Source organism: Anopheles gambiae, chromosome 3 (assembly GCF_943734735.2).
Source record: "Anopheles gambiae chromosome 3, idAnoGambNW_F1_1, whole genome shotgun sequence".
NCBI classification, from domain to species: domain Eukaryota; kingdom Metazoa; phylum Arthropoda; class Insecta; order Diptera; family Culicidae; genus Anopheles; species Anopheles gambiae.
This window is the reverse complement of record NC_064602.1, coordinates 57,672,267-57,689,680: the sequence shown is the minus strand read 5'-3', so window position 1 is coordinate 57,689,680 and position 17,414 is coordinate 57,672,267. Positions and strand designations below refer to the sequence as shown.

Below are 17,414 nucleotides of genomic sequence, written 5' to 3'. Positions count from 1 at the left end.
AATTTAGGAATATCTTTGAATCACTTGAAGAGTTAAACACTCAGTATGATCTAATTTCTTCTTCTTCTTCTTCTTCTTTACCACAACAACCGTTGTCCGTAAAGGCCTTTACCACTAGTGGGCTTGTCTTTCAGTGACTGATTGATTACCCATAGCAAAATAATCAGTCCTACGTGCACGGTTCATTCGGGGCTTGAATCTATGGTGGATATACTTTTAAGTTTTGGGAGTTAACGACCGTACCACGCGTCCGACATAATCTGTTATCGGTTAGAAAATTATCATTTTACCGGAATCATTTTTTTTTTGCAATTCGGTATGGCGTCTAACAAAACATTTATAAAAATGTAGTATGAATATGATACAATATTTGATTCCATTCTCGTGTGTCTGATCTTACATTAACTATCTGGAAATATACTAATATTGTAAAATAGTGTAGCCAATAAGAAATATATAGAAATACAATAAAAGTAACTAACTTACAAAATATGGTTAATAATATGGCTGGGGAGGAATAAAAGAATAAAGAACGATTAAAGGAAATTGTTGTGTTGAAAGATGCTGAAATTGTGAAGTTATAAAACAATACAGAGAAATTATTTTACTCCAACAAGCTCCATACTTCTTTGTAGGCAATGCATATAATTTAGTGATATAGAGCCTACATTATTGCCGCGTGGAGTCGCTGGAAATGTATGAAATTCACAACAAAGTCAATTAAATTTTATTATAATAAAGTAGTATGATCAGCATATGGGCACAATTGCACTAATTTTAAAAGTCCAATACGTTGACTTTGGAATACGTAAAGTCTTGTAATAAATCATAACCGCTGTTTAAATGGATGGTTATTTCATAAAAATCAATACAAATAAAATCTTAGTCTAAACCATTTGTGTCATAAATTGTTTGGAACCAAGTTTAAAGAAAACATGGCTTCAATTCAATAAGTAGGTGAGTTACTTACGCGATATAGTGCGTGCGAGAGTTTATATTCTCTCATCAGCTGCACTTTCGCTTTCATGAGCACTCATCGAATAATTTTCCCCACGTGCTCACCGTTCAACCCCAAGTTGGGGAGCCGGTGAGTAGCAATGAGTTAGTTTTGTGTGTGCCATGAGTTCTCGCGGCACGTTGAGTGCTTGCGCTTGTTGGTTTCTGTCTGGCATCGAACAAGATCGTATTTCAGTTCAATTTTCCGTTTCATGATGCGCACATAGTTGGTAGCGCTACGCAACATTTCGGGAAGCGTATATGAAAATCAGTAGAAGCTTGCAAGGAATCGTTTAAAAGTGATAAACGTCAACTGGGTCAACTGGTATTCTCTTGTGATTATGTGTACGTAACCAACAGTGGAAGGAGTCAGTCGTGCTATGATTGAAAGAAACAGTGATCATACATTCTAGCGGCACGCCAGAAAAGGATACAGTGATTATGGAATGTAAATTACAGCATCTTAAACTCGATCAGCAGAACATTTTTCTTATTGAAGCCAGTTAATTGATTTCAAACAGCTTGTTGTGGAAAGCTTTTGCTCGACTGTCAGTGTGGTTCAAGCTGGAATGTATGGAAAATATCCTCAATTTCCATGGTGTGAATCACTACTCGAATCCTGCAGGGCCAGTACTTGGTTGCCAGCAGGAAAAGTATGAGAGAAGCGAAAAGTGTGTGTGTGTGTGTGTGTGCGAGGGCTTCAAAGTGCGGTTGCATAGATGGTACACCGTAGAGAGAGTATTTCCTCGCTCTTATTTTAGGAAGTACGGGTTTCATTTCTAAAGGATACACGAGACAAACTATTCGAGTGTCGCCCGTTGTAAAACGAGGGTCGATCCGAAGAACGATTAAACCTAACCCACCAAAAAGCTTCCAATGGGGGATCCTTAGGATGCAGCATTCATTTTCACTTTTTGATCATCGTTTTTTCGTTAATTGTGCACAAAGTAAATGTTTGTGTTTCAACAATTCAGTGCGTGTTCTACAAAGTTTTCCTCGCCAGACTTCAGCTCAAGCGAATTATGCTGTATACGTTCCCGATACCGAAAAATGTATAGTGTGTTTATTCGCTGTATGCAAGTTTCGATGTGATAGAAAGGAAAATAAGAAAAAAAGATTATTCTCGAACATATCAAACGAAAAATGCCAGTGAAATGGAGAATAATCTTTAATATTCGTGCTTTCCTTTCGTTTTATAAAGGAAGTACACGAGTGAAACATGAGTGAAATAATCCGAAATAACATGAGTGTTAAAATAATCATAAATGTGAAAATATTCAGTTCCAGTTCTATAAAAGATGAAGAATTGTATCGATTTGAACCAATCTCACGCCATTGTGCCGCTGTGGAATTTAATAGATCATTTTGTGACTCTCCTAGTTCGGGTGTGTAGTTGTGAGCACAAAAATAGCTATGTATGAAATGTCAGATATCTGGGAATGCGTCTGTGTGCACAATCCTAACGCAACGATCTGACAGTTCCAAATGCTAGAGAGAAAATATCCTCCAAGAAAACTTCCAAAACTGAAGTAAATTGAGCGAAGCTTTGAAATCGTGCCGAAAAAACAGACACCAAAACTCCCAGTTCGTTTAACATTCCAGATGAATTAGATGCTTTGTATTTAAACAGTTCATTTGGATTTTGCAAAATATAGTATAAAAAATGGCATACAGCGCAGATCTATTCAGGTATATGGATAGTGTAAAGGGAAAATATACGTAAACAATAACGTAAAAGATGAGATATAGTTGAATGGAAAGGGGTATAGAGCTATTGTGTAATAATCTACAGGGTGAAAGTGTCTAACAGAACCTGAATCTTATATTCTAACTAATTGAATAATACTTTTTGCCACATCCAGTCAATTTGAGTAGATATTGCGGGAAATTCAAACCCGTTCACAAAATAGCTCGCGTATAATTATTAACAATCCCACTCAAATAGGGCGGGCCAATACAGGATTGAAGAGCTCTCCTTCAAATTCCTTGTGCGCAGTAAACATCTTTATTTGCTCAAGTAACTTTTTGCGAAAATTTAAATGTCGTTTTCTTTCTTTAATAATATTATACATTACGATTATCGGCGATGAACTGCATATGGATTGTGTAAATCATGCAGGTATGCAAGTCGCCAAAACAAAAATAGTTCAAGCTGGTCTAATAGTGACTAAAAAATCTCTGTCAAGAGGAGAGGCGTTATAAACATCACTACGTATTACCGATATCAATATATAAAACCCTTAAAAAATAAAAGGTGTGTGAATGCATTGTGACATTGGAAAAACAAGATTATTTTGTCGTAAGGACTTCAGTCCAGCATATGTTTTGTGTGTGTCTGTGCAATGAGCAATCAATGACTTTGCCAAAGAGCCATTAATATACAGTGATGTATTTATAACAAATTTCAATGTGAGATGAAAGCTGGAGACCATATCAAAATTACAAAATGCGAATGTTAGATTGTTGTATTCAAAAGGTGTGAAAACAAGAATATGTGCTTAGCCGGGACACAAACCATTACCAAGCTAAAAATAATTCGGCATTTTCTACTCTCTCGAGAGAGCTTTTTTCGGAAGAAGTCATAAACACTAAGCCCATCGAATATTTACTGAAAAATGTTGTTACCTACGTGTTTTATTTTGATTAAAAAGTGAAGAACGAAACAGGTGAAATTAAGGCTATATTTATTGCAAAATATAAATTGTGCGATCGATAACATAATTACCTCTGGGATCTGTGATATCAATATTAGTCTTTTGCTCGGTTATAATATAATTCAATGTGACCCATTCTATTTAATGTTGTTGACAAAGTTATGCTTGTGAATTCCGTCTATTTACGTAGTAAATCTATTAAAGTTGTCAGTGAAAACCAGATTGTACAGGATTTAAGCTGCAGTGCAGTGTTCGATTGATTTTTTTTTAATAATGTGAATGAAGTGCTAGTTATTCAACGCTACCAACCTTTGATTAGTTTTGTTAGTTTTAACATCACGCTCTACCAACAATGGTACTCCCATTCTGTTGCACAAAATACTAGTTCAGCGTTTGGATTACTTGATGTTGCAGAAATAATACATTGTCCGTCATGTGTTATAAATTATGCATCAAAGTGGCGCTCGTACTTAATTAGCTTTATACGCAAATGGTATTAGCGGATCGAGTGATCTATAAGACTTAGAGAAAAACTTATTGCTGATCTTCATGGTGAAGGTATGTATTATAAACAGCTTTTTATACATGTTTGCTATAGTTTTTAGTATGAAAAACATATTTTTTACTAACTATATTTTTGTTTTCACGTTTGGTCTTTTTGTTATCATGCATTTTACCAAAGAGTTTTTAAACCGTTTATTAGATCCCCCGAGATGACAATCTGTACATTATTTTACTCCTTTTATTTTTCCTCCAAAGTGGGTATGGAGTTAACGTAATTAGGACTGCCAGCGCCGTAGTGGAGACATCTGGAAAAGTTTGGTTGCTTGATATTCCATATAAAACCAAAATTTGTAGCCAATTTTTTCTATATGAAGTTTTACGCACATGAGCTGTCAAACGGCGGCACAGGCATCCCCAATACAGTGAAACGCCGTTTATACTTGTACCTTTTATTCGGTCATTCGGATAATCCGTGCTGTTGAAAAATGACAGTTTAATAGAAAGGTGACATGGCGGAGTATTTGAAAACCATTTTCAGAGCGCATTGTCATAACAAAAAACTCAAAATGCATGCCATTTTTTTGTTCTACAAACATAAAATTCATAAAGCTGGCATTTTTTCCCGAAACATAATGCATGTTTTAAAATACTTTAAACATTTGTGGTAAAAACATTCTTGGACCCATTATCCGTGTAATTTGAATATTCGGGCGAGGTCGAGTCTATATGAGCCCGTATAACTTTCCGCTGTAGTTAAAACACAAATTTCTTTATTGAAACTGTTATTGATTAACATATGGAAAAAGTTAGATCTCAGTATTTTTTTTAAATAATTCTTTTTATTTTTTATATAATAGTTGATCTAGGCCTGGCTTAGCCATTGATGCTTATGTCTTACGTCTTATGAGCTTATGTCTTATAATAAGCTATCCAAGGCTTGATACGTTTTCTTTTTTGTACAAATTCGTTTGTACATGGAGCATAAACCATAAGAGTTTTAAACTTATGACGAACATATTTTAAGGTCGTACAACTTGACGACTGTACCAAAAGATCCGATATTTTTTTAATTAAATATTTGAAGCAATTTTAAATTATTTCACGCCAGAAACATAACATGGCAGTATGTTTTCTAATAGATATAATATAAGATCATCAAGCGGCATGATTATCCTCGTCATATTAGACGACATGGATTTTCAGTCCCTTGGTATTCGGCTATGGTATAGTTTTGTCAATCAATACAATACGGAATACGGAATAATTGTAAGGGTTTTGATAACCCTTATTTATCTCAATACCTTGGTTGCTCTGCATACCTTCATAATACGACTGCACACATGAATGGTTTATGAATGAATGGAAAGGAAAGCAAAACAAATTAGAGCAAACCGTTCTGACCGATTTTCTCCTACGGAATCGTTTGTGTTTCGCTCCAACAAACGGCGGTCATCATTTATCCCACCCCAGCAATTAATTCAATCGCTCTTCGCTTCAACCTAAAACACAGTAAAGATCGATGCGATGTCAATTCCTACACAACTGTTTTCGCCTCACCAACAAAAATCGTATTTAGTTGGTCCCTACCGATCGTCCCAACGACTTGGGCTGTATTTTCGATAATCAACACCCGAGTGAATATGCGTTACCACCGATAGCCGATGGGTGCGACGTAACCTCTGTTGTTTTTTTTACATTTGTATGTAGGGTATAGGATGATCGTGTGGTAAACCAAAACTCTCTGAATGACAAGGCTCAGTAAAACCGCCTTGTTCAGCGCGATTTTGCGTGGATTATCAGCAAAAGGGAATGAAGACGATGAAGATGAGGTATTTGATGTGGGTTAAAAATACAAAGAAAACATAAATGCTCAATCCTGAGCAAAAGCGTATCGGGAAAACAAGCGAAGTCGCCGAACGAAGGGAGAGAGTACGGAGCATTCGGTCCGTGTGTTGCTGTAGAAGCGAGAAAGCGGCTAAACCGGCGAACAAGAGGCAGTGGAAACAGCTTTTACATTACTGACCTATATTTGGCCGTACGCACTCATACCCGCGCAAAGCAGACGAACACACAGAGCTGGCACAGCGCGCTTAGCGCTCAAAACTTAGCTCGTTCACGTGGATGGAAAGAGAAAATGAAATAAGCGAAGAAATTAAAAGCGTGCACAATTAAAGGAAAATACAAACCGCCCATAATGTTCATTTACACAAGAACGCGCCAAAATGTGCACATTTACAAGCGCTAGTATTTTTTTCGAGCCCATAATAGTGTTGTCTACTTGACTGCAGTGTCAATGCAAAAAAAACCAGCATTAGCGCAATAATGGCAAACATGCCAAAGGGGTGGGGAGGGCCGAGAGGGCCACGCAGCGCAAGGTGTGACGGCAAACGAATGAAACTTGGTACGAGTCGACGACCGACCGAGATCAAACTCCCCCCTAGTACGCTCACTGATGTGCAGGCGATACTCACGCGCATTGAGTGGGGTTATGGTTTTCGCTGTGACCTGATTTGCCTCGTGCGCTCAGCGCACAAACGAACATTACGCCATCCTCTTTCGCCACAACGGCAAGTTGCTTAGGTTAGGTCTTCCAACTCGCGCTACCCTATTGGAGCTCACGCTTCTTACCCCACCTCGGTTAGCCGGCACTCGCCTGCAGCCGTGCTGCCTATTTTGCTTGTTTGTAGCGGCAGCACCCTTTGAGTGCAATCCGCATGCAGTGTGGACAGCGAGTGAAATAGTATGCACCCGATATTGCCATATAGTGGTGTTCCAGAAGGGTTGTAGGTGAATGAAAACAAGCTCACCAAATCAATCCATACTCCGCCACTCTTTATCTAGGCCACTGAGCGTGAAATAAACACACACACACACACACAAATGCAAAAAGCGTCTGTTGGCTTATGGGCCATATAACGCACGGCAATACGCGAATGCGTAACACGAAATCAAAGCCACGTGGAGAGCCCAAATGGCGAAAGAGGCCTCTAGGTGCCACTCATTTCGTGCATTAATGATCGCAGCTTCCACCACAGTTTTTCACAAGAAAGATTGTGAAGTAGGTGAAATAAAGCTGAAAAGTCGGTCTGAAGCTGATAGTTGCGGTTGAATGGATAAATGATGCCATGGAAGAGTGGCGTTCGCAACGATTGTGGGCGACTTCTCCGACATTGGAGAAAATGCGTCAGATTATGACAGGTCAAAATACAAACGCGATCTTACCGGTCGCGAGCGCGGTGCATTATGTAATGATGTGTCGAACAAATTGGAAACCATTTTGCTGCTGCTTGTCCGACTGCTTTGCCGTGTGCCGTTTTCTAAGTTTCTCTATTTCTCTTTCTGAAGTTCTGTTTTAATCATTCGCAGTGGTGACATAGGAGCTCGACACCAAAAGAGTAAGAAGGAAAATAAATGCATATCGACCGAGAGATAGAGATAGAAAAAGAGAAAGGGAGGATAATAGATAGAATAAAAGAGAGGATGTGTGAGAGGGAAACGGTGTGATGTGTTGAAAATGATTGTAGCAGCCGTGGGAGTTGGCGATAAAAACTTCTGGTTCTACAACTATTAGTGAAACCGAGAGTGTACAAGAGAAAAAAGGCAGAGTGAGAAAAACATATATTTAGGGAAGGAAAGAAGGGCGACGAACGATACAGAAATAGAGAGAGAGAGACAAAGAGAAATGTGCAAGTATGGCAAGCCTTCGAGCTGCCACGAGACTCTCCTACTTCTTTGGCTCCTGTACTTTGGAGCATTGCATATTTCAACCCATGCTGGTATAACATTTTACAAAGGTGTTTTCGTTCAGACCTGTCAGCGTTTCTAGCGACCTTTTACAAATCATTCAGCGCATAAACCCACACACACACATACACACATTACATAACTTATAACAAGCGCTTATAGCGGCATTCGATATAGGAGGAATCGTTCAAAACCCCTCCATGTTTCGATGTGTTTTTATTATCTCTTTTCCTCCCACTGTCTTTCGTTTGTTGTCTGCAGGCAAGTGGCGCTGGATCGTTGACCTCATTTTGCCAGACGTTCAGTCGCAGCCACCAGTGGTGTAAGAAACACGAATTGTCGTCTGGTCATAGGAAATCGACGATGTTTAGATTACATATTTGAAGCAGCAGGTGTTTGGAGAAAAACTTAACTATTCAGGTTGATAACTCGCTCAACGTGATAACTATTTTAAAAGAAAAAGATGTACTTAGCTGCAATGTAGTTAGCTGTAAATGTTTCTATACTAGCCACTCGTTATAAGCTTTGTTGTTACTTGTAAAAATTTACATAATCATAGTAACTCGACCAGGCGGATCAAATCTGTCTGAGTAGTAGTAGTAATAAGATTAACTAGTACTTACTGTTACATAATATATTATTTTCAGCTTGAAAATAAATCAACGGGCTCAACCTTTATCTTTTTTTCATTTTGTAGAAGAATTAAAGCTTTGCTTTGTTTAAATGTTTCACTTAGATAATAATGTGAAAATTGAAACATAAATTGGTTCAAAAATTGTCTAACAAAAACCTAATTTTCGGAAAAAAAATCCAAATTGGTAATGATTTTAATTTTTCTATTATGTGCACGCTTATACATTACATTACGCTAAATGGTATGCGTAGTTTAAAATAGGCAGCGTTTTAGACCACAAATTACTAGGCGTCTCCATAAATTCAAGAAACGAGACGCTCTCTTTCATTGCTCATATTCGGCTGGTCCTTAAAAAACCAACAAATCGTTGAGTGTAATCGTTAGAATCTTCTCCAGGCTCGGTAGCGATGACCAGGATGTAAAGTGTAGCTGCACGTCACTTTCTCTGAGGGTTTTAACGGGTTCTTCGGGTCGAAAAAATGTCCCAAAGCATTCGCCAAGGTGTATGTCGAAAAAGTCGTTATAATATATAGCGCGTGGCCACGGAGCTGAAAAAATGTTGAAATTTTTTTCAACTTTGTCAAAATTGCTTGTCAATTGCAAAAAAGAGCTTTTCTCGTTGCTGCACCAAAAACATACACAAGAGCGACAAAAAGCTCGAACATCTGAATATCATCGATATTTTGTTTAAGAAACACTAACTAGGTACATAAATCAATTAGAATCATGCATTTTAGCATTATTATCATAACAATGGGTCACAACTGCGCCAAATAGCTGTTTGTTTACGCTTTTTCACGAACGTCAATTTTTGTCAACTTTTGTCAACTTTTTTTCCTGGCTGCTCCAGGCCACAAAATTTTGACAAAAGCTCAAAAAAGTGACAAAAGCTCCCATTTTGAAAAAATTGTCAGCATTTTGTTACTCCCGTGGCCTTTCGCTTATACAGTATACAACCGATGTTGACGGGTCAAAATCTATGAGACTGTTTTTTTAATAATGTTTTTTAAATAACATAATGTTCGTTTAATGCATTAAAGTACATTTATTTGCAGAAATCGTTTACACTAGAGCTCTCCAACCTTTTTAGGGTTGCAGACAACTTTTTAGTATTTACTGCGGCCCACATCTATTCAGAGCATACACTTCGTAGACATAATCAAATTTTTGCTCATAAATATGTTTAAATCTTATTCTAGACATGCCTGTTGAAAATTGAATCTTGTTTGTAAGAAAAAAATTCATAACCTGTATAGTAATAAGCTGTTATTGTTGAAAAATAAATTGTTTGGCGGACCACGTCTGTTAAGGTCACGGTCCATAGAATAAAGATTAGTGGTGTATACGTTAGAAATTTTTAAGTTTGGGTAGTTAAGAATCTTCAGAAATGTGTATGTAACCATTATCAGTGAGAAATAAAAAAAAAAATCTGAAATTCTTCTAAATAACAGCTCAAAATTTTTTTTTCATAAAACTATTCATCTCTGTTATTCAGATGTTATCTATATAGATATAGCTTATATATGTATACATAAGCTGCCCCGAAAATCTTTGTTATTCCCAAGTAACTTTGTCTTTGCTTGTTTGGGATATTTGCATGGGTAACACAGTGTGTCAAAGTGCTGTATACAATAAAAACAACAATCCTGCTCAATGGGAGTTGAAAAATTGCTATTGAATTAAGTGTAACATCTGAAAACCTAATCTCATGCCACCATAAGGTATGTGCAAAATTTCGTTAAAAATTATGGCAACCAACACCGTCACACGAAATTCATATATAAGATATATATAAGATATAAGACATTAATATGGATATTTATATATACAGGGTGGCATCGTAGAAGTGATACACCTATTCGAGTACCCCTTTTTTGTGTTTTCGGTCACTGTGTGTCAAACTCGTGGGCATATTTTGACAGCTTAATTTGTTTACTATTTATCGTGAAAAACGTACACTTAGTGCTCACTTCAGTTTTCTCATATATTATAATGGATTCAAGTCGAGAACAAATAAAAAATATTTCCGAAAAGGTGACCAAATCTCGCTTGTTGCTGAATATGCACGCAGGCCAAAACATCATCTTTTCGGACGTAAAACTGTTCACTCTGGAGGAAACCTTGAATAAGCAGAATGATCGTATTTCTGGGGCATGTATTCGGGATATAACAGCCGATAAAAGAACAGTCGAACGGTATCAAAATACGTCAGTCGTGATGGTTTGGGGAGCTATCTCGGCCAAAGGGAAGTTTCCGTTATTTTTTATCGACAAAGGCGTGAAGATCAACAAGGAGTACTATTTAGAACACGTTTTTCAAGGCCACTTGAAACCATACGTTAAGAGGCTGTTAGGCAACGACAACTTTTGCTTCCAACAAGCTTCAGCTCCAGTCCATAAGGCTTCGATCGTTCAGAAGTGGTGCAAGGAGCATTTGCCATGTTTTAACAGTGCATCGGAATGGCCTGCGTCGTCTCCAGATTTGAACCCGTTGGACTTCAGCATATGGGGATACATGCTTGGAAAGTTGGGCGACGTCAAACATTTCCATTTGGACGGATTCAAGAAACGGTTGTTAAAGATATGGGATGAAATGCCGGATGAAGTTGTGCGTGCGGCCTGCAACGATTTCCAAAAGCGCCTACGGGCGGTTATAAAGTGTAAAGGTGAAAGATTTGAAATAAATTTAGTGAAATGCAGGTTTAATACCAATAGAAGCTATTTAAATCGATTCTTAAGAGAAATCAAACCTGGTGTCAGTTTATATATATATATATGTCAGTTTATATATATATATATATATATATATATATGTATATATATATATATATATATATATATATATATGTATATATATATATATATATATATATATATATATATATATATATATATATATATATATATATATATATAAATCTCGTGTCACGGTGTTTGTTACGAGCAACTTCCGAAACGGCTGGATCATTTTCAACGAAACTTTGCAAACACCTTATGGTGGTATGAGAATAGGTTTTTAGACTTAAAAATCGTTCAGATGTTACACTTAACATAAGTTAATAATGATTTTCTAACTCCCATACAAAGAGCAGGATTGTTGTGGTGTTGTAACAGCACTTTGACATTTGGTGTGAGGTGCCTGGCGGTTTACACTCGATGATCGGATTCTGAGGGGATACAACTATCCCAAGTAACAAAGCAATAATGGAATATTTTAGTTTTTTTTTAATGAAAAACTCAGTTTGTCGGGCCAGCTAGTATATATATATATATATATATATATATATATATATATATATATATATATATATATATATAGATATATATATATATATATATATATATAGATATATATATATATATATATATATATATATATATATATATATATATATATATATATATATATATATATATATATATATATATATATTTATATATATATATAACAACAAACGTTGAAAATATAAATCATTTGTTCTTAACCTTGAACTACAAATGAGTTCTGGTATCCAAAATAAACCAGTTCATGTCATCTAAAATTCCAAAAATAACCCATTCACAAAACTATCTCAACTGTGTACGAAACCACTCTATCCATTGCAACATATACATACCCCCACTGCTGACTTTGAAAAGCACCATCGGGACTTTGGATGGCAGGGAGTAACAGAAAAGAAAAGTAACGAAACCATTACCATCAGCTGTTTTCAGTATGCAATGCATGCGATGCTGCAGGCACACAGGCGATATCACGAACCGCAAAGTGCCTGCTCACACTAGCGGTGAAAAATGTGCACGTCTATAATCGTTCATTTGGCGAATCGCTCAAACAGGTTTTGACCATGTAGTTGTAAAAGTGCACGAGTCAAAACATCATGACGTCACCGTAGTGAACATTGCCTAAGAGATCGAGCACTCGATACCGAGCCGGCTTCGAGTGTAGCACGATACATTCTAACATAGCTAAAATGAGTGCTGCACATGCAAACTCCCAGAGTGGGGAATTGAGTAACTCAGTAGTGCTACGCAACTGTGTGATATATAAATGATGCTGCCATTTTTGACTCTCCGCTTTCGTTCGCACAACCCACTGATTGAAGGTTCGTTGACCTCATTTGGGTATTTTTTGCTTTCATTCTTTGATAAGTTCTTACCTATCTGTCCTATCTTATTCGAAGGGTATTTTAGTAGCTTTGAATTTGTTGTCTTCCTTTTCATTTCATTATTTAATTTGGTATTGTATCGTTGAATACAAATTGATAATATATTGTAAATATTAAATGATATTATAAATTGCCTTGTTTTGATATTACAAACCGTACAAACACTTGTAAATTTGTAAATGCACAAATAAATATTCTGGAGTTTTGTTAACTATAATTGACGAATAAGAGAAAGTGGTGTTACGGTATTATCATATTTTTTTTTATATTTTGTTTCTGCCATTGTAACTGGGACAACCGGGAACCTCCGGGAGAAAGCCTGTGATATGCCAACGATCAGTTCCGGACCGTATGGATAAAAAAGAGAGTGGTACATCACTATCATACTACACGTACGACGGGTACGAGGCTGTTGGTTATTTCGCAAAACTTGCGATTATTCAGGGCGTGACGCTCATCACCGATGAGATCTTCTCGTAGACCTCTAGGCACAGATTGTGGATATTAGTTGATGGACAGTTTTGTTGTTGGGGATCTATATAATAGTTACGGTTTATACATATTGAATTTCTGTTAATAGTTTCATATTTAAGATTATAAATATATGTATATATATATATATATATATATATATATATATATATATATATATATATATATATATATATATATATATATATATATATATATATATATATACTATATATATATATATACTATATACTATACACATATATGTTAAAAAATACATATATCTTTACATATATATTCCTTAATTAATTTAATTCATTTATTTATGAAAAATTTCCCACAAATATACATGAAAACTACCTTAAATGATTACAACCTGTAAAGCAAATGCATTATTAAAACCTTCAAAATATAGTATATTATCATTACACATACAAATATGTGAGAAATATGAATAAAGTTGGGCTAATTTCAAGGAGAAAGTTTTTTATGATTAGAATGGAACTCGTTAGGAATATTTACTGATAACTAGTAATAATCATCATCGGTGTTACCACTTACAGTGAAGAAATCATCTTAGAGTGTGGCAAACAGTTTTACTCTCGTTTCAATCCGGTATTACCCCTCCCCTATCAACGGGTAGCTGGCTCCATAAGTCTGGAGATTTAGGGCTCGAGCCATTCTCGGCTTGTTTCTCTGCACACAGCTGTAGAAACCGGTTTGTCATATTCACACGCACAGACACCGTTTTCTGGCATCCATTTGCGCAAACGTGCGAGGCCTACAGGCAGACGGCAGCTTAACTCACTTTCGCTCCATTCATTCAACGAGCGTTGTAGTAAACCTCGGTGAACACTCCGGTCAGCCTAGATGACGCTGTGGCGTCACGATCGTGTCCCTCACACATATATTTTGCCGTGGTCGACCGTCTTAGCGCTCTCTTTCAGTTTTCTATTCGGATACACTTAGATAAGCCACATCGGATCTATTCAACGGTCTGGAACATTTTCCCCTGTTGACCAGTGTCTTTTCACTACTCTGCTGTTATTTTGCTCTTGCAGACAGCAATACAGCAGTCCATTAGCCTACAGATAGCCCTGTGTCTTGCTTTACGCCAATGAGTATTAGTTGCCGCATGATGAATTGAACAAAGAACACAGCTCGTCCCGGTGTATAACGTCACGATGAGTTCGTTCACAGAATACTACAGTGAGTTTTGGATTCTGATCGTCATAAAGATGTGTGTGTGCGTTTTTAATATGTGTTTCATGTCGCAAACTTTGTTTGGGTAAACATTTGTTCGCACTATAATGCACTAGGAGAGGCAGAACGAGATACAATCTATGGGCAAAAGAGATCGTACAATGACACAGAGATGGTAGGCAAGAGCGAGAGAAATTGACCTTATTTTCTATTTCTGTGCTCACATGCTTCAGCAAGTATTCAGTGCTGTTTTAACTGCACGTTATGTTTTCATTCTGCACCGGCCCTCTTGCTTTTATGTGGATCTTTGATTTGTCAAAACAACGAATTTGTTCTTGGGAATTATCACCATAATCAATTGAATATGTGAATTTGAAAAATTAGAATCACGAAAAAATGCGATGAAAACAAAAGCGAAGCTTAATAAAAGAAAATATTATCACTATTAAATTTCTATTTAAACTGAAGCATGCAAATGAAAAATACATCAAAAGCGCATAAAAGACGGCGGAACTTTTAACGTAGTAGCTCTTTGCTAATTTAAATAATTTCACCAAATTTTAAAAATCCGACATCGTGTCCCGAACATCAATTATCCCTCTGGCATCATATAATATTCATGCTCATTTCAACTGCAATGGGTTGTTGGAATGAATCCGGAGACGATTAATTAGTGTAATTGTGTAGGGCACTGCCAAATCCTTCTTACTTTTTTGGTTGCCATTTGGAATACGAAGAAAAACGTTTTATTTTGTTTTTTTTTCAGGATGCCTTGTTTAACAGGTAAAGTCAGTTTATGCGTAAATATTTGAAGTTATCATGATTGGTTTTATTTGTATTTGACCATCCTACACAAATCATAAGTCTTAATGAAGGGACATTTTGACCTGAATAAAATAGAAAAGGGTTAAGATGAATAAGAAATGATTTATTTTCCTTTGGGTAATGCGCCTCGACGTAATTGAATAATATACTGTGAAATGGTAACGATTAGATGACCAATGCTTGACGGTTTGCGTATATGTTTGCAAATGAGCAAAGGTTTTTCGGTGTTATTATTTTTTTTTCTTTTCAAAGTTGAAATACTTTTGCTAGTTCTGTATCTGTCATTTGACGATGCTTACATGTATTTGAAGTAACGCGAGTCAATAAGCAAACAGTCATTTTGTTGTTGAAAGATGACCGACTCATTTCTACTAAACCATAAACGAATATAAATTACTAGCATAATACCCAACGACAGCGAGAAGAAAGTATTTTAAATTACTATGTTTGGAAAATACATGTTAGGAAAATGGTAAAGGACCGTCACACAACCTATCTCAACACTTTTATATAAAATTTTAATTTTAGAAATAAATGTAGACTATTTATTCCATATGTTATTTAAAACATGAATAAAATGAATTTCATGGTTTTCGCTCAAAATACATAATGCTTCATGTTTTTTTTTTTGCTGGTTTGTTTTATCCAGTAAATGAATATATGATATTATTTTACTTTTTAAATAAATGTTCATTAAACAAAAAGGCAATTTATTTTCAATTAGACAATTGATGTACATTTTCTAATTAAACTTTAAAATTAAGAAACCCTTATATCTACGAATCCACGTATTTCAGAGACTTCTATTCCAGGCAACTGGGCTACAAGGGTAGCCAGCGACCTTAGAGGTTTATAACTTATAAATGTGAAATCCAACATTGGGACCCTTTCTGTTTTAAGTTCGTTGGCTGAAATTTCAGCCTGTCAGCTGTTTGCATTGTATAGCAGTTTTCGAGAAGCTATCTAAGTCGGTATAATATACAGGTGGGCTTATCCCAAGATGTATGAATTTAGAAGGCTGATTTTTATCGCTTCTGTTTCTGAATAAAGATTTTAAGAGTGTTTCGTGTATTTGTCAAGCCTCCAGAAAGCTAGTTTGAGCAAACGTTTTCACCCGTTCTGGCAAAAAGTGATGTTCGAATTTGGTTACAAAAACATGCTATGAAACCACCTAGACTACATACACTTTGATTCTATATTCCATCACCTGATCTCTTTTATGCAACTTGGGTTAAATGTTTGTAAATGTAAATGTACTCGAATCTAATTCTAGCTTTGAGCCTAGAATAATCTAGACTGAAAATTGCAGGCTAGTTTTGTGTGTGGTTTTGTATGGATTGTTTACATAATTTCAGTCTCCAACTGTCAAACTCCATACAATAAGCTGACTAGAATCGTGAAGGGCCCCATTGAAAAAATATTCTGTTGAAAATTATAAAAGAAAATTTATGCAGTTTCTACATCTGTTCATAAATTGGTTAAATTCGCTATCGTTTATTACTAATTCAGCCAGGCCTTATTAAGGCTCATAAACTACCTTACGAGTTCACGACCAAACTTTACAAGCCGACAGCTATGGTCGCCTTTGTAGCGGTCTAAGAGAATATCGATGGTGAAGTGGGTGGTGGGAAGAAAGAATATCAGGCTAAGATTACATTCCTCCTACACTATATTTGTAACAGCAGCAAATATTTTTATTTTTTATTTTGGCTCAACAACCGTTGTCGGTCAAGGCCTGGCCTGTATCCACTTGTGGGGATGGCTTTCAGTGACTTTTTTTAATTACCCCCCATAGCAGGATAGTCAGTCCTACGTATGGCGGCACGGTCTATTTGGGGCTTGAACCCATGACGGACATGTTGACGACTGTACCATGAGACCGGTAGCAAATATTTATATTCTGAAAAAAAAAAATCGTTGATGAGGTTTTTCTGTCGCTTTTGTTTGATCAGATCAGTTTTGAGCCGTTATACCCTAAATTGATAAGGTTCTCATGTCAATTTAAAAATAGTTTTTGAAAATCTTTTTACATATTTTTGTTCGCATTTTAAAAACAATCATTACACGCGAAAATAAAATTGTCTTGAATTTTTTGTTTTAAATTTTGATAAATACTCTTATAAATTTCATAAAACCTTAAAAATAAATCTTAAAAGCACTTTTTAAAAATCGTCAAAACTTATGTTTTGGCAAAACTTTTCTAGAATATATTATTAAT

General features: G+C 36.1%; 1 protein-coding gene across 10 annotated transcripts in view; it reads left to right on the top strand.

Moving 5' to 3' along the window:
- Positions 1-1,180: 1,180 nt before the first annotated feature.
- Positions 1,181-17,414, top strand: part of LOC3291069 (uncharacterized protein DDB_G0271670) — a 62,736-nt gene continuing 46,502 nt past the window's right edge. Inside the window, exons 1-2 of one of the 10 annotated variants that reach the window (XM_061655895.1) lie at positions 1,181-1,321; positions 3,841-4,208. Coding sequence is in view for 1 of the 10 variants with exons in the window: in XM_061655896.1 (XP_061511880.1) it covers positions 4,200-4,208 (9 nt within the window). In the remaining 9 variants the exon portion in view is untranslated. The other 9 variants (XM_061655894.1, XM_061655893.1, XM_061655887.1 and 6 more) reach the window with 9 other exon arrangements.